At 66.7% G+C, this 17,125-nt stretch overlaps 1 protein-coding gene across 6 annotated transcripts; it reads right to left on the bottom strand.

Moving 5' to 3' along the window:
- Positions 1-275: 275 nt before the first annotated feature.
- TNNT2 (troponin T2, cardiac type) lies at positions 276-16,285 on the bottom strand. Of its 6 annotated transcripts, none has more exons than XM_067027185.1 (14): positions 15,254-15,309; positions 12,156-12,235; positions 11,743-11,800; positions 7,047-7,112; positions 6,664-6,696; positions 5,822-5,855; positions 4,680-4,740; positions 4,370-4,486; positions 3,662-3,739; positions 3,254-3,364; positions 2,156-2,265; positions 1,712-1,802; positions 1,187-1,227; positions 276-510 (listed from the first exon to the last, which is right to left on the bottom strand). In XM_067027185.1, the coding sequence occupies exons 7-14, from the start codon at positions 4,731-4,733 to the stop codon at positions 465-467; spliced, it is 648 nt and encodes a 215-aa protein (XP_066883286.1). In that variant the 5' UTR covers positions 4,734-4,740; positions 5,822-5,855; positions 6,664-6,696; positions 7,047-7,112; positions 11,743-11,800; positions 12,156-12,235; positions 15,254-15,309; the 3' UTR covers positions 276-464. The 6 variants fall into 6 exon arrangements, with proteins under 6 accessions (XP_066883286.1, XP_066883300.1, XP_058915467.2 ...); XM_067027199.1 differs by having other exon boundaries at positions 6,664-6,693; XM_059059484.2 differs by lacking the exon at positions 12,156-12,235 and having other exon boundaries at positions 15,254-16,285.
- Between the last annotated feature and the right edge of the window lie 840 nt (positions 16,286-17,125).

Genomic DNA, 17,125 nt, shown 5'->3' with positions numbered 1-17,125 from the left:
ACGGAGGCCGCACTGCTCCCGGGAGGGACTCACTCGTGAAGCCTGGGGGCCGTGAGGTGCCGCCGGGGGCTCCCATCACAGCCTCCCTGCCCTGCGGCCCCGGCTGCGGAAAGCGTGGGCATCCCCGGGCCGCGCCCTCTCCCCACTGGGAGCGCGCGAAAGCCCTGGTCCAGGGGCCTGTGTCCCTAAGGGCTGCTGTCAGCGCCGAGTCCCTGGGAGGCCGGGGTGCGCCTCGGTTTCTCTCCCTCTAAAGAGAAGGGACAGGACGCCGTGGGTGCGTGGTGGCCTTTATTACTGGCTAGCGGGGGCGTGGGGGCGTGGTCGGGCAGGGGGGGCGTGGTCGGGCACGGGGGCGGCGTCCAGCTGCGCGAGCTCCTGGTCTGCGGCGGGAGTGGGCTTCCGGTGCCGGAGGAGCCCGGGAGCCCGGGGGCGCGGGGCGGGGACTCAGCGAGGAGGCTGCGGCTCTACTTCCAGCGCCCGGTGACTTTGGCTTTCCCACGGGTCTTGGAGCTTCAGGAGAAGCAGGGCCCAGTCAGACAGGACGCGGGGCAGCCCTCCATGGAGGGTAGGGTAGGTGGGTGGCGTGGGGGGCTGCCGAGGGCTGAGTGAGAGGGGCTGCCGAGGGCTGAGAGGGGCTGCCGAGGGCTGAGGGGGGCTGCCGAGGGCTGAGAGGGGCTGCCGAGGGCTGAGTGAGAGGGGCTGCCGAGGGCTGAGGGGGCTGCCGAGGGCTGAGAGGGGCTGAGGGCATCTTCTGAGGGCTGAGGGGGCTGCTGAGGGCTGAGGGGGGCTGCTGAGGGCTGAGGAGAGCTGCTGAGGGCTGAGGGGGCTGCGGAGGCCTGAGGGAGAGGGGCTGCTGAGGGCTGAGGGGGCTGCTGAAGGCTGAGGGGAGCTGCTGAGGGCTGAGGGGAGCTGCTGAGGGCTGAGGGGGGCTGCTGAGGGCTGAGGGGCGCTGCTGAGGGCTGAGGGGGCTGCTGAGGCCTTAGGGGGCTGCTGAAGGCTGAGGGGGCTGCTGAGGGCTGAGAGGGCGGGGGGCCACCTGGAGCTGCCTCCAGAGGCTCAACAGGGCAGCAGCCTCGGGCCGTGGGGGGGGCTCTCTGACCCTACAGAAAAGGGGGAAGGGGTGGGAGGCCGGGAGACAGGAAGGAGGGGGCCGGGGGCACGGGGGGCATGGAGCTGGCACGCTCACACTTTCTGGTTGTCATTGATCCTGTTGCGGAGAACGTTGATCTGCAAGAAAAGGAGGAAAGAGAGGGTGACCCCGCCGGCACCCGCTCGGCTCAGGGCCCGGCTGGCCTGGGGACGGGGTGGGCAGGAGCAGTGGGCTGAGCCGCCCTCTTGCCTGGCGTCTGTGCCGCCGGGACCCCGCTACGACTCCCAGGACCCCGCGCTAGGGCCCCGGGCCGTCACGGTGAGAAGGGAGCGGCTGCGTCCCTGCTGAGGTCCCCGCCACCACCGCCCCCGGGAGGCCTGGCCCGTGCATCCTGGCCGCCCCGTCGCCGCGCGTGCTCCGTGCGCTGAGCTGCTGCCTCGAGGCCAGAAGTGGGGAGACCCCAGGGCTGGAACCCCAGGAAGTGTCTGCTCAGCCCCAGCGCAGCCTCAGACTCCAGAAGCCCCAGGCAGCCCAGCGGCGGGCGCTGAGCGCGTCCGACGAGGCAGCGGGCAGGCAGGTGAGCAGGACGGGGAGGGGCTGCGGACGGGGCCCGCGGCTCACCTCGTATTTCTGCTGCTTGAACTTCTCCTGCAGGTCGAACTTCTCCGCTTCCAGGTCGTAGATGCTCTGCCACAGCTCCTTGGCCTTCTCCCTGCACAGGCCGTGGGCGGGGGCCGTAAGGAAGGGCCCCCAGCTGCCTCCCTCCTGCTCCTGACCACTGCCCCCCCCTCCGGGCCTGCCAAGGCCCCGCACCCCGCTGACTGCAGTGCCCGGGGCTGAGGACGGGGCGCCGGCGCCGCCAGGACGAAGCCCCGAAGCGCGGGGGCGCCGCTGGGGAAGGGGAGCGGGGCTGTGCCGCCCCGTGCAGCCCGCCGCGGTCCCGCCGAAGCCGCCGCCGGCGTAAGTGGGGCGGCAGCACCCCCTGGCGGCTCGGCGAGCCGGTGCCCCGGCCCTCGGGCCCGACGCCCCTCCCTCGCGGGCGCAGCCCCGGCGCGCGGCCGCCACCTCAGCTGGTCCTCGTCCAGGTGCTCGATGGCCAGCTCCTGCCTCCTCTCGGCCAGAATCTTCTTCTTCTTCTCGCGCTCCGTCTGCCTCTTACCACTTTTACGCTCCGTCTGCAGGGGGTGCCACGCAGGGGAATGGGTTAGTGCACCCCCCTCCTGTCCCCGCACCCCCAAGCCCAGCGGGGCCACAGGCTCGGGCTTGCAGCCCCCAGGCCAGCAACTGCCTGGGCTCCCCAGGAAACTGACAGGTGGGGGCTCCCTGGACCCCTACCTCCCCACATCTCCCCCCAGCCCGACGCCTTCCCCTCTGGGGCCCCCCAGACTGCGAGGAGGAGGAGGGTTGGAGGACTGGCACCCAGCTGGGCCTGCAGAGCCAGGACGGCGAGAGGGAGACCCGGGGAGAAAGATGCAAACGGGGACAGAGACAGGGAGAGGGCGGCGCAGGGACACAGGCAGAGACGCGGAAGGAGAGCGCGCAGCCGCCGCGGGCCACCTAAGTTACCGCACGGAGACGTGCGTCTGGGCTGGGGTGCGGGTGTTTGACAGCAGAGCCCTGCTCGAGGGTCGCCGTGGGGCGCAGGGGCCCGGAGGCTGGCCCAGTCCTGAGCTGGGGACTTGGAAATCTAAGAAAATGTTCTGAGGGGTCCGCTGCACAGAGCAGTTCAGTTTCCCGTCTCTCCGCCCCAGGGAGTGGCGAATCTGGCGCGCACGGGCACCACAGCACTAGGGCGTGGGGGGTTGGGCGCCCAGCACTGAGCCAGCCCGCGTCCAGGCGGCACTTAGCCGCATGCCAGGGTAGCTCGCCCGAGCCTCTCAAAGCAGGCCGCGTGGGCGTTAACCCCATTCCACAGACGAGCAGCCTGCGACTGCAGGGCCGCACGAGGCCACGCTCGGCGGATGTGCGAGGGGCCCGGGGCCCGGGCTGGGAGGGGCAGTGGCGTCCTGGGCTCTGCCCACGGCGCCCGTCCAGCGGCCCCTCCCAGGGAACGCCAGCCGGGCGCGAGGCAGCCGCGGGTGTGGCGCACCGGCGGCAGGCCACCGCTTCCCGGGACCCGCGCGCAGCCGCCCCTCACGACACAGGCCGCCGGAGGCCCCCCACCTTCTGGATGTAGCCTCCAAAGTGCATCATGTTAGACAGAGCCTTCTTCTTCCGGGCCTCATCCTCGGCCTTCCTCCGGTTCTCCTCCTCCTCCCGGCGGGCCCGCTCCTCCTGCTTTCCGGCAGGGAGGGGGGGGGTCAGGCGCCGCCCGGACTCCCTGATCCTGGCCTGGCGCTGGCGGCCCCGAGGATCGAGGGCACTCCGGGGGGCGTGGGGCCTGGTGCTGCAGTTTGCCGGCCGGGGGCTTGGGACTGAGCGAACGGGGTGCCAGCTCCTGACAGCGAGGCCCGCCACGCCCCGGCCAGGAGCCTGATGCCCGGGGGCGCGGGGGTGGGGGGCGGCATCACTGAGGCGGGGGGGCCCCGGCGGCAGCACGGGACGGAGGGCCCGGCGGGAGGGGGCACTCACGGCCAGGCGGGCCTGCCGCTCCTTCTCTCGCTCCGCCCGGACCCGCTGCTGCTCCGCCCGTTCCGCGCGCCGCTTCTCCTGCGGAGGGAGCGCCCGCTGTGGGACCGACCCCACACCTGAAAAGTGGCGGGTGGGCTTCTCCGTGTCCCCCGAGTGTCCCCCCGCTGGCCGCTGCCCTGTGCTGCACACAGAGGCCAAGTCCTGCGGTCGGCCAGCACGGGAGGTAGAGAGCAGGGAATCCAGATAACCTCCTGTCCGCAGGATGGTTTGCGATTCCGGAGGTCACCGCAGCTTCCCTCCGGTGGTGGGGGGCGGGGGGGTGCCCGGTGGGGGGAAGGTGGGGGCGGGGGCGCTGCCCGGTGGGAGGGAGGTGGGGGCGGGGGGACTGCCAGGTGGGGGTGAGGTGGGGGCGGGGGCGCTGCCCGGTGGGAGGGAGGTGGGGGCGGGGTGGCTGCCCGGTGGGGGTGAGGTGGGGGCGGCGGGGCTGCCTGGTCGGAGGGAGGTGGGGGCGGGGGGGTGCCCGGTGGGAGGGAGGTGGGGGCGGGGGAGGTGCCCGGTGGGGGGGAGGTGGGGGCGGGGGGTTGCCCGGTGGAGGTGAGGTGGGGGGCAGAGATGATGACTCAGCTCCAGCCCTGGTGGGGGGAGGGTGCTGGGGCCTCAGGGGCTCTCACTGGACCCCAGCCCCCGGGGGAGGCGCCGGACACCCACGATCCTGTCTTTGAGGGAGACCAGCTCCTCCTCCTCCTTCTTGCGGTTCTCGAAATGCGCCTCAATCAGCGTCTGCAGCTCGTTCAGGTCCTTCTCCATGCGCTTCCGGTGGATGTCCTGGGGGGAGGGCGGGGCTCAGAGGCTGCCCACCGCCCCCATGCCAGAGGGGAGGGGCCTGGGTCCAGGAGGGTAGCTGGGGCCGGACCCAGGACACTGTCGGGCACCGGGTGCCCCCGCCCATGACCTCCCCTCCGCCAGGAGGTCCTGAGGTCTCTCCCGGGGGGCCTGCCCTCCCCAAGCCCCCACTCACGTCGAAGTCCACTCTCTCTCCGTCGGGGATCTTGGGCGGCACGAGGTTGGACATGAACAGCCTGCTGGGCAGAAGAAGACGTGAGCACCAAGCCCTCCCTGGACCAAGGGGCCGCGGTGCTTGGGCGGGCAAGGTCCTCTGCCCCCTGCAGAAACGCGGCCGCCGCCGCGCAGCCACCAGCACCGTGGCACCAGCGTGGCGGGCACACAGGAGTCCCCGGGCCGCTCAGCCCCAGGGTCCCACGGTGCCTGCGTGTGCCCTCACGTTTACCCACAGAGTAGGAACCACTCATCTCACTCAAGGAAGCCGAGACTCTGAGACATAGCTCAAAACCACCAGCCAGGAAGTAGCGAGGCTGCACCGGTGACAGCTTGGCTGACCCACGGGACCTCCCCAGGAGCCCAGGAGGCCGCGCTGGTCCCCACCCCCTCCCACACTCGCGCACGGGACTCCAGGCCCCGGGCACTGCACCTTGGTATCCCGTCTGCCTCATCTGTGTGGGGCTGAACCGAGACGCTGCAGCGCTCACACCAGCGGGGGGACGGGGAAGGGGCTGGACTGCCGGGTGGGCTAGTTTCAGACCATCCACTGCAGCCGGAAGGCCCCGCGGGGAGCCGGCTGCGTGAGGCGGCCTTGGCGCTCCCGAAACCCCCACCCACCCAGCACCCAGAGCTCCCAGGCAGCGTCACGCGTGTGGCAACAGCTTGCCCTGTGTGGCCCTCTGTGACGCTCTGAAGCCACACGCCGAGGCTGACACACTTTCACTGCTTGCCTCCCCCTAAGTTTCTTTCCTCTTCCCCCCGTCCCACCTCAGCCACTGAGGATGGAGTCCTAGCTCTCCTGTGGGGTCGGACAAGGTGTCCACCCAGGGCCACAGCTAGTTCATCACTTTCCTCTAGATGGACACAATGCTGATGGGGGCAGGGCCCGGAATTGGTGATGGAGTGTGGGTGGATTTCAGCCCCCATCCCCCCTGCCCCCGACCCCACACACCCTGGCAGCAGACGGCAGACACCCTTGTGCAGTGCACAACCTGTAAAACCATACATGGTGGTCTATGCCCTCTGTGCCACCGTGCACCGCGTTCCTGTCCCAGTTGTCCTCCCTCATGGGCCCTCCGCTCCCAGGGCCTCACCACTCACTTGGGCCTGGGCTTGAACTCCTCCACTGGGCCATCTGGAGAGAAGGGAAGCACACGGCCACGGGGTCAGGAGGCCTGGATCTGGTCCCACTCTGCCCCTGATGAGCCGGGCACCTGTGGGCCTCCGTTTCCCCATCCACCTGGGAGTCCCTCCCAGCCCCGGGTTGCAGGAGCACCCAAAGAACTAAGCCGCAGGGTTGCAGACCCCACACTCCCTCTCGGGACTGCTCCCTGGGGGAGCCTCGGGAGACGCACGCACACACAGCCCTCTCAGTCAGAAGTGCTGGCCTCACGGTGAGGAGGGGTCCAGGGCATGGTCCCTGGGGGTCCTGGCCCCAGAGTCCCCTCCCGAGCCTCTGCCTCCTCGGTTGCCCCCAGACCTCCTGGGGGCCCAGAACCAGGAAGCTGATGGGGCGCAACCCCAAGACCCACTGGCTGCGCCCCCCCAGAGGCGTGACTGGGGCCATCTGGACCCTTGGGGAAGAGGCTGCCGGACAACAGTGACCGCAGCAGTGACCCACCCCACGGCCATCCATGCCTGGGGTCTCCTCCCCCAGACTCCCCACCCTCGAGTGGTTCAGCCGGGCTCCAGGCGCCTCATGTATGGACGTGGCTGTGACCGCTGCCCTGCCCTGCCTGGGCCCTTGGACCTCGCCCCTCTCCCCCGGGGCGCCACCGAGGCAGCTTCTCTGCAAGGAGGAGCCCGACCTCCCAACATGCATGGTCACCGAGTTCTGTCCGGCCTTCCCAAGCCCCTCCCCCGCCCCCCTGGGGTCTCCCCCAAGCTGCTGGAGGGGCTCCCCGGCCCCCCAGCGCCTCCTCCCAACGCCCAGCTGGCCTCACCTTCAGCCTCTTTATCTTCCTCTTCTCCACCTTCTAAACAGAGCGTGAGAAATCAGTAAAGGTCCTGGTTCCGAGCTCAAACCCCTGCCAAGAGCCTCCCTGCAACAGGTCCTCAGCCAAGTGTGCCCCGTGGGGGTCTGGGGTCCGGAGCTGTCTGTCCGCACCTGCCCTGGGCCCAAGACCACCGGGCACCAGAGGGGCACATGGCCAGCGTTCACCGACAGGGCGACCGAGGGCTGAGCCCCGACAGGACAAGTGGCCGCCCAGGCTGCAAAGCTCGGTCCAGGCAGATTTCTTGCTGCTGTAGGAGCGGCTCCGGGGCTCTCGCCAGCCCGAACTCCAGGACAGAGCCCCTCGCACCCTCAGCCTGGGCGGAGCCTCACCTTCGGCGTTGGTCTCCTCTGCGTCGGTCCCGTCTCCAGCCTCTTCTTCCACTTCCTCCTCCTGTTCTGGAGAAGTGAACCAGACACAGTGAACACGCTCGTGCTGGCAGGCAGAGCCCAGGGCGGAGGTGTGGGGAGGGGCCAGCGACATCCAGGTTCCAGATGAATCTGGGGGTGACTGACGTGACAAGACGGGGGCTGCTTTGTTCTTGGTTGAAACCAGAAGTCCGCAAGCTGTGGCCCCATCTGTGGCCCCCACACTGTTTCTCAATAAAGTTTTATTGGAGCGCGGCCCAAGCTGCCTCCACGCAACAACAGAGTTGAGCGGCTTCCACAGGGACCAGGTGGCCACAGAGCCTAGAACATTTACTATCAGCTCCTTCTCAGGGGACTGGAGACCGGCTCTGCACCTGGAGGCCTCTGGGAAGGCCAGGCGGGTGCTGGGCGGCACCAGGGAAGGGGTGGGGGCTGTCTGCCGGGCTTTCTGTCAACTCAGCCCCCCTTCCCCACCCCATCCCCGAGGCGGCACCACAGGGGTCAGGGGAGCGCCTGTCCCGGGCTCAGACCCTGGAGACCCTCCATCTGTATTTGAAAGAGACCAAAGCAGGACTGCGTGTGGGTGGAGGAGCTGCCCTACATGTGGACTTATGTACGGTCCAAAGAGTCAGGGGGATTTCTGTTTTCATCTACTTGCTTGGCAGGGTGTAGACCCCGCCCCAGTCAGACACTCCGAGTAGACAGACACATTCGACAGCACGGCGCCAGGCACAGGGATCCACCTGCTCGGGGTGCTGATGATGACCCTGACTGAGGCACTACCTGTGGGGGACTCCTGGCAGGGGGGCTGGAAAGCCTGGAGGTGGCGGGGTGAGGCCAGCACGGAAATGTCCTCACCCCCGGCCTCCACCCCCGGCCTCCACACCCGGCCTCCACACCCCCTGCTTCCACTCTCCTTTTAGGTCTGAGTCCTCTCTGAGGCCTGGAGAGTCTTCTTCTTTGATCTCTGCAGGACCCTTACCTCAAAGAAGATCCTTCCAGAAGGGGTGAGAGGGGAGGGCTGGCTAGCAAGGACATGGCCAGGTGTGGGGTCCGCCTTCAGGCCATCTTGTTAACACCTCTCCCACCCCGTCTGATGTTTCAGTTCCCACCTCACCCAGTGGGCGCCCAACACCCCCAAGGGGAACGCCCCAGCTGCCCCCGCACCCTCAGACGTCACTACCAGAAAGTTCCCGCTAAAATTCAGTCCGAGTCTGTGCCCCCCACCCCACCCCGTCCACCTGCAGCCGTGCACACTTGCAGGCTGACATCCCGTCCTTTCGGCTCCCCCAGCTGCTCTCCCGGTGACTCTGTCCCCAGGCCCCTCCCACCCCGCCGCCATGCCCGAGGGCTGTCCTCTAGGAGGGAGGGGCCAGCACAGAGCAGTGTGTGCGCGGCGGGGCCGACATCGGTCCCCTCTGGATCCCGGACTTGGAGCGGGTGGGGGACTGGCCAGCCTGGGTCCCTCTCGGGAAGCACGGAAAGGGGCGTGGCCCCGGCCGCTCCACAAGGGTCCCCACCCCAGTGCAGGCCCCTCCTCATGGGGGCAACTTGGGACGACAGGGTGGGAGCACAGGGACGGACAAAGCTGCACCGCTGTCCCCTTCCTCTTCTGAGCTCGGGGAGCAGCAGCCGCGAGGGGAGAGGCGAGACAGGTTAGCCTGGGAGCAGGAGGGCGGGCAGGAGTGGACGGCGCCTGGTGGCGCGGGTGTGGGCCGTGGAGCCCAGGCCCTGACCCACCAACTCCTGGACCCGCTCGAGGGGCTTCCCTGAGCCTCAGGGGTCAGCAAAGGGGAAATAAGTGCACTCCCTTCTCGGTGATGCTCGGCTGTGCCCGGGCCGTGGGGCGCACTCAGGGTATCTGGCCACTTCCTGCTTCCTGACCCCAGGGCCCCCCTCTCCCTCTCGCGGGGACAGAGGCCCCAGAGTGGGAACAACGCACCCTTGTCAGACGCCTCCACATCCCGACCCCGAAGGAGCCTCTCAGGGACCCACGAGACATCTCCAGCTTCCAGGAGAGCTGGGCACAGGGCAGACTTGGAAGGAAGCTGCCCCACGCAGGGAAGCACGGCCCCGCACTCCCACTCTAGGAAGGCCGACTGCCTGTAGAACTATTATCTCCTGAAGGAAGCAGAGGCCCTGGGATTGTCCACCCTGTAGGCTTAGTGACACTCTTCCAGACCTCGCTCTCTTGGTCGCTGGCAGCCGGGGACTTAGCTACCAGGGAGCCAGGTGTGGTCCGTTCGCTGCAAGCAAGGCGGACGCTCCAGGGACTCAGACCCCCATCGCAGGGGAGAATTACTTAGTTAATTCACAGCCAAATCCTACTGTGGGTAGCAGGCAGACTGGTACCAAATCCAGAGTCTACGGCTCAAACCTCACCCCCCAAACCCTGTTGTCAGGAGCCGGCAAATCCTCCAAAGCAAAGGAGAACCCACCGTATGGAGAGTCTCTGCAGGAAAGACAGCTGAAGGTGGAGCTAGATTTTTGATTCAAAAAATATTCAAATAGCCTCTGATGTGAGCGGTGCTCCTTGAGAACTGACTCCCGAGGCCCCCCCCGGGTTCTCCTCCTTGTCAGGTACCCCTGGAACAGCCTCAATTGCAAGAGGCCCCAGCCTTCCCCAGAAGACTCGGGGGCAGGGTCAGCTCCCAAGCCCCCTGGTTCTCTCCCAGAGACCCTCCTCTGGATGTCCATGCGCGATGTGCTGACGTGATGCTTTTGGGGATCTGCTGAGCCTCTAAGGGGCAGGACCCACCGGGGGCAGAGCCTGAGGGGCCCAAGGGCCCTGCTGGGCCGATCGGGGGTCCTATGGGGGCAGAGAGAGGCCTCTTGACCACTGGCATGTGTCAGGCGCTCAGGAGGAAGGGCAGGTTAGGCGCTGGCAGGGAGAAGGGGCCCCGACGCTGAGGAGAGGACCATAATAATGGTCATGATCAACAGGCAGGAAGGGCAAAGATCCGAGGGTCGGAGCGGGCCTTCGCCAGGTAACGATGTCTTCTTGTCTACGTGACGTGTCTCAGATACCTGAACACCTTCATAATCTCATTTGAAAAAGCATTAAACTGAACGTTTTTAGGTGTGATCATGGTATTATGGTTATGTTTGGGGTTTTTCTGTTTGTTTGTTTTTGCGGTGCGCGGGCCTCTCACTGTTGCAGCCTCTCCCGTTGCGGAGCACAGGCTCTGGACGCGCAGGCGCAGCGGCCACGGCTCACGGGCCCAGCCGCTCCGCGGCACGTGGGATCCTCCCGGACCGGGGCTCGAACCCGCGTCCCCTGCATCGGCAGGCGGACTCTTCTTCGCCACCAGGGAAGCCCTGGTGATGTTTTTTAACGAGTGCTTATCTTTCAGAGCTCCATACTGAACTGTGTAAGCGTGGGGCGCTATGATGTTTGGGGATCACTTGTCTGCTCTAAAATACTGGCCAGAGACAGAGTAAGTGAGAGAAGATGGGCTGTAACTGGATGGTTGTTGGGCTGAGTGATGGGTGCATGGGGGGGGTGCATTATTCTATTTTTGCCACTTTTATATGCATTTAAAACTTAACATGGTAAAAACAAAATTAGAGGAAAAACGCAAAAATAATGAATTGGAAAAAAAGCAGTGATTCCGTGTGAACCACCTGGTGGGCGACAGAGACACAGGTTTAAAGCTTTTGCCCCAAGACCTGAGCACCAGGGTCGGTGTGACCCCAGTTAGGAGCTGGGATTGGCGGAGGGTCCTTTTGCTCAGCTGAGGGTGAGGGGCGGGCAGTGGGCTCCCTCCACGGCACCCCGCCCCCGCCCCACGCGTCCCCCGTACCTTCCACGCTCCCCGTGCCACGGGTGAGGCGCGGCCACAGGGAGGAGAGCAGAGCCCGTCCGTCGCAAAGCAGGCTGTCCTGCCCGGTGAGCGTGGGGCATGCGCTTACCTTCCTGCTCCCTGCGGTGCGAGGGGGGATGCCGTCAGGAGAACAGAGCACACCGCGCACGCGTGTACACCCCCCCACATCCGCACACCGCACCCCGGCCTCTCCTGAAGATGACCCCCGTTTTTGCCCCCCGCGCTGGGTGCTGGCGTCCGCCTGCTCTGCCACCCGCGCGGCCTGGTCTGGCCACCCCGGGAAACCCGGCTCAGCTGCTGGTCCCCTGCGCTCTGTCCACCCCCTCCAGCCGGGGTCCAAGTCCACGCAGCGCCCCCAGGCCTCCACGCAGCGGCCCCAGGCCCCCACGCTCCGTGCGCGCCCAGGAGGGAGGTCCGCGGGCTCCAAGCCGTGCGGGCGTTCGTGTCAACCCCGTGCACCCCCTCCCCGCAGCACGTGACTGTTTGCTGGGCCGCCAGCGCGCGCCCCCTCCCCGGCGCTCGGGACAGGGCGGGGGACAGGGCGGCGAGGAACAGAGGCTTCCCGGGCACGGGTGACAAGGGCTCTTAGGTGGGCTCCTGGGGCACGGCCGCTCTGGGGCCTCGGGACCTCACGGAACCTCTCTGGTCCGTTCTCGGGAGGCCCAGCTCCCGGCAGGAGCCCCCCGGCCTGGGAATGGGGTCTTGACAGCCAACCCCGCGGGGCAGCCCAGAGGCACCGGGCAGGAAACGAAGGGGTGCAGCTCTCCCCGGGCCCCTGCCCACACGCCGGCTTCTCCCAGGCCAGGCGCACGGAGGGGACGGCCCCCCAGCGGGACCCCGGTACTCACCCCTCGGACCTGTCCGCCACGTCCTCCGCGTCCGACATGGTCTCCGCTTCCCTCCGGAGAGAGGAACAGTCAGCACGGGCGGAGGCCCGGCCTCCCGGCTCCGCGAGAAACGCTGGGCCCGCAGCCCACCCGAGACGCCGACCACCCGCCCCTTACCCGCCCGTGACGGCAGCAGAGCCCGCTGCCTCCTCTGTCGGGGGCACGGCAGCCCCTGCACCACGTGGTGACTGTCTGAACCCCAGCTCCCAGCTTCCCCAGCCTCCCCAGCCTCGCCCAGCGCCCAGGGGAGAAGCACTGCCCCGTCCACGCAGTCTCCCCCGGGAGGGGCACGGCACGGCGTGGACGGTGACCAGGCAGCAGAAAGGAGCAAAGCGGGGGTGCAGCTGACACCCCGGACGAACCTCCAGGGAATTACTGTCCCTGGGGGAGGAGAAGCCGAGGCGTGCGGCTCCATCTCTGTGACATTCTCGAAACGGCCAAGCTGTAGACGTGGAGAACAGATTGGGGGTTTCGGGGTCGTGGGGAGGCTGGGAGGGAGGTGGGCGTGGCGGGAAGAGGCACACGAGGGCCTCTGGTGGTTCTAGAACCGCTCGGCGTCTCTGGTGGCGGACGCTCGGGCCCGCACAGGCTAAAACGGAAGAGAATTTCACACACACGCTCACACACATTCAAAGTCGAAGCAGAGCGGGGAACCCGAGGAAGATCACGGATGGAGCTTCCACGTCCCGCCTGTGATTCGGACCCAGTTGTGCAAGTGTCACCGCGGGGACACTGGGCGCTGTGGGTGGGTCTGCGTCACTTCTCACAGCAGCGTGTGTATCTACACCGGCTCAGTAAGAAGTCCAACGCCGTGGAGTTTCTCTGGGGAAGCTCTCGTTTTTAGACTCTCCCCCCACCGCACCAGGAACGGAAAATCAAGACTCTCCTGTCAGCCCAGCACCGGGGCAAGTCTTCGCAAAGCGCAGCCCGCAGCCCGGCTGCCCGGCCCAGAGGTCTGCGAGGACCCGGCGGGCTCCGAGGAAAGCCTTTCACTGTCACTTCCCTGCAATGGCGGGGAGAAGCCGAGGGAGGGGTGGAGACTGCCCGCGCGGGACTGGGAGGCTGATCTGCCTTTGAGCGCTGGCTCCACCTCACGTTTGCCCGTGACCTTGGAAAGGTCGTTGACCTCCCTGCCCCTCAGTTCCCTCTTCTCCCAAGGGGTGACGAGAGGCTGCTCCTGACCCTGCCCTACCGGCACCCGGCGCTGCAGCCGCCGACTTCCGACTCAGCCTGCGGTGACAGTGGCACGGAGAGCGGTGCTCACGCCCACGTCGCCTGTCCCCGCACACCCCACTGTCCCGGCCGACGCCCACCCCAGGCACCCATCTGCGACGCGCAGCGAGCCACAGCTCTGGCGGGTGGCGTGATGTCCGCCGCAAGGCAGCCCCTCTGAGGCCGAGAAGCTCCGAGGGCGCCTCGGCCCCGCGGCCCCTCTGGCGGAGGCCTCAGACCCGGCACCGCCGCGGCCTCGGACTGGCTGCTCTTTTGAACCTGCCTCAGCGGGTCCCGTCCTGCCGGGTCAGCGCGAGCCAGCGCCCCTCGCTGGAGTCGGTGGGGCAGTGAGCGCGGCCAGGCACAGGGAGCTTTGCACAGAAGCCGGCTCCCCCGGGTGAGGGTGAAGTGGGTGAGAAGAAGAGACGTCGGATGTGTAGGGCGTCCTGGGAAGGCACAGCCCAGAGGGTCTTCAAATGGGGCCTTGCGGGAGAGTAGCAGGGGAAGAGCCCCCAGCCCAGAGTGGGTGGGGGTCTGGCAGACGGAGCACTGCGTGGCGTCCCAGGGACGTAGCCAGAACCAGTGGCCCGAGAACTGGGGAGCCCCTCCCTGAAGCCCGGGTGGAGTCTGTCACCTCGGCGCGGGGGAGGTTTCCCAGGGAAGGTGCGTGGCCAGACTGGGCCTTGGGGTCTCTCTCCTCTCCTGCCCGCCCTCCCAGCGGCTCAGAGCCATCGGGCACCGCCCCGGAGACCGCCCCCTGCTCCTCTGAGCGCTGTCCAGCTCCTAAAAATAGCCTGCCGACCATGGGGAGGGGAGGGCTTTCAGCAGAGAGGACACAGCCAAGACAATTGTTCAGGGGACTGGTGACAGGAAGGTGATGTGCCCGGGCGGGGCTCCAGCTTGGAGGCAGTCGAGAACCCGGCAGGCGAGGTACCAGGATGCCCACGCCCGGGCCCCCACCTGCCACCGCAGACTGATTTCTAGCCGGTCTCCCTCACAGCCAAGAGAGTGGGGTCACATTTCTTGGGGAGTAAAGCAAAAACGATAGAAGACAGAGAGAATGCTGGCCATGCGGTCAAAAGAGCTGGGTTTAAAACCCAGTTTTTGCTGTGTGACCTTAGTTAAGTCACTTAACCTCTCTGGACCTCAGTTAACCTGTCTATAAAACAGAGGAATGGGGGTCCCATCCCTCAGCCCTTGTCCCCGGCATTCAGCTGGAGTCTTCCTAAGCCTGCAGCTGTTAGCCCACCGGCAGCGCTAGGCCAGGGGCAGTGGGCAACTTGATCCTCTCAGATTCCTCTTCTGCCCCAAGAGAAGGAGGGAGGCCTTGCCCTGTAAGACCCGGGTCAGAGGAGGAATTCAGGAGGTCAGGTGCTTCCCAGCTGCACTGGGACAGGAATGTGCTTTGAAATCCCCCGCGCTCCAGGCAGTCCTTTCCCAGGCTGTCTTCAGCCTGCCCAAGAGGAGAGGGAATGCTTCTCCCTCTGGAGCTTGGAGCCAGCGCTCTCCCGGGGGCTGTATGGAGGTGGATGGGGCAAGGGTCACACTCGCAGGGACCCTGGGCTGGGGGCCAGCTGGACTCAGGGTTAACCCTCTAAGCCGGTGAGCTGGGTTCACCCCCCGTGAAGGGGTCTCCCAAGGGGGTCTCTCCCCATTGCTCAGCCCGTGCCCTGCCTGGGGAGGGGTGCACGCCTGGGTCTGGGAGGTCGGATGAACCCCGTGTCTGCCGGAGGGGCCTCCAGGGGTCCCTGCTGCCTCAGGACAGCGTCTGAATTCCGGGAAAAGAGAATTCGGCCACAAGGACTGTTCTGACTGACGCGAACAAGGCCTCACTCTGCCGTCTGGGGATCGAGAGGGACCCCTTCCCTGGCAAGGCTCAGGGGCCCTCTGCCCGGAGGGGGGGTCCCCGTGGGCTGGGGTATCATGTATTCAGAGGCCTGGCAATTATCTATCGGTCCTACCGATGAGGAAGCTGAGGCCCGGGAAGGAAAGCCGCTCACCCAAGACTTTGCAGCAGAACCACCCTTCGGTGACAGATCCCAGACCCAAACCCAAGCCTCCGTCCTCTCACTGAGGGCCAGTTAAACTGGTCTCAGGGTCCTGTCCCTGCAGCACCTCCTCGGAAGCAGCCGAGGGGACGGGGCCTCCCCCAGCTCTGACGCCCTCTCGGAGAGGACCCGGGGACTCAGGACAGCAGGGCCGGGCCACAGGACACCCCTCCGCTCTCCAGAGTCTGCCCGAGCCTTACCCAGAGCAGGAGCTGCCGAAGACCGGTCCTGCGGTGTCTGCGCGGCCTCGCAGGCTCTGGACGAGGGCAGGGGATGGAGAGGGCTTTAAGCAGACACGCGGTGGGCCCGGGAGCCAAGCCCGCCCCGCGGTGCAGGAATGTGCAGCAGGAGACACCCTGGGGGGCGGGGGGGCGGGGGGGGGGGCTGCTGGCTGCTATTTTGGCAGGTGCCGGGGACAGGGCTGAGGGAACACGCACCCCAGGCCATATAAGCCCATGTGGTCGTCCAGCTGCTGAGATAAGCTATTTAAAACCAGGACAGATAGGCAGGGGACAGGAGGGAGCAGGCATGTAACACAAACCAGCCGTCCCTCCCGAGGATCCCAGTAACGGGGATGCCAGCGGCGGGGTGGCAGGCTGGGGGCAGGGCCGGGGCACAAGGCGCTCTGTCGGTCTCGGGGCGGGGGTCTCGGAGGCAGAAGCGGGGCTCATCTGCAGCTCGGCTGAAGTGATGCTGTGGGTGAGGACGCCTTCCAGGCCACCGGCTGCTTCGGGCAGGACAAGCAGCCTTGGGGGGGGGGGGGCAGGCTCTGCTGGCCTCGGTGAGCACATCTGCAGAGCGGGTCTCCTCCTTGACCCCCCGAGCCACGTGACGAGCAAGCCCTCCTTACTGGGCAGGGATGACACCCAACACGGGAGGTCAGATTCAAGGTCGAACGTCCAGCCAAGAATGAGGGTTCTCCTCAAAGAGGCAGCTGGTGGAGTGAAGGGGCAGGGACGACGGCCGAAGTTCACGGCCCTACGGCTCTAAAGTTAGGCCACACGGGACTCTGCTCTGCTAAACCCACTAGACTACAAGGTCCGCGAGGCCGGCGCCCAGGGCTTTGGCGTTTGCGCGCACGTATGTGGCCGCCTTGGGAGCCACGTGCCGCGCCCGCCACCGCCGCCCTCGAAAGGGTCCTCCACGCGCTCCTCACCCACGCTGCCGTCAGACTTGCCCCGTCACCAGCTGGAACTGTCCTTCCACGGCCCCCGGTGGCCGCTGAGCCCAGTGGTCTGATTCCCCACCTCCAGGCTCAGCCCCTGCCGTGTGGCCCGTTACCCTGCCATTAGCAGATCCGGGGCGGGGCAGGCTGAAGCCACGTGCCTGCCGCCAGCTTCCCGGGGAACAGGGAGCGCAGCCGAGCTGCGGGGAAAGAGGGGGGAGGCCCCATCGCCCGCTCTCCTGGCGCAGCCCACCAGGACCTAGCCTTGCCTTGCGTCCTGGCCTGGAATCTCCTGGGATTTAGGAATCGCTTTTCCTAAGTCCTCCCTTAACTTGAGCTACTTCAGTGGGTTCCTTGGAAGCTCAACAATCCTTCAAGTGGGACGTAATTTGCTTGGCACGGATGCCTGGGACAGAGATCTGGCCACCTGAATCCCCACGGGGAAAGCCTGGTAGGTTTTTCGCATCCGTGGACTGTCTCAGGCTCTCAGTAAGTGTCCTAAGGTGGGAATTTGACTTGGTCCGTGGGCGGCAGTCACTCAGCTGGCGAGTCTAGCCACCCTCCAGCCACATCTGACCTGCCGTGGACGCCCCGTCCTTGCAAACAGATGTAACGCCACTTCCTCGTGCTAATGGTAGAGGGGAAGGAAGTGAAAACAGATGGTGCTTGGCCAGAACTCTACTGGAAGAAGCAGATGCTGGTATGGTGCTGGCACATTTGAGCACCCGCAGGAGGAGAGGCTGCTCGTGAGGTCCCGGGTCTCCGGGCAGGAAGGCAGGCGGGCAGGGCCCGGACTGTGGCTGTGGGAGGGTGGGGACCTGTTCTGTCCCTGGAGGGAGTGTGCTGTCACCTGCTCGAGGGGCCTCCCCCCACCCTCTCACCCAGTCACCCCAGGCTGCACGCTCTG

The sequence above is a fragment of the Kogia breviceps genome, chromosome 1, assembly GCF_026419965.1.
Source record: "Kogia breviceps isolate mKogBre1 chromosome 1, mKogBre1 haplotype 1, whole genome shotgun sequence".
In the NCBI taxonomy this organism is placed as follows: Eukaryota; Metazoa; Chordata; class Mammalia; order Artiodactyla; family Physeteridae; genus Kogia; species Kogia breviceps.
The sequence above is the reverse complement of the archived record's forward strand: the minus strand, read 5'-3'. Positions and strand labels throughout refer to the sequence as shown.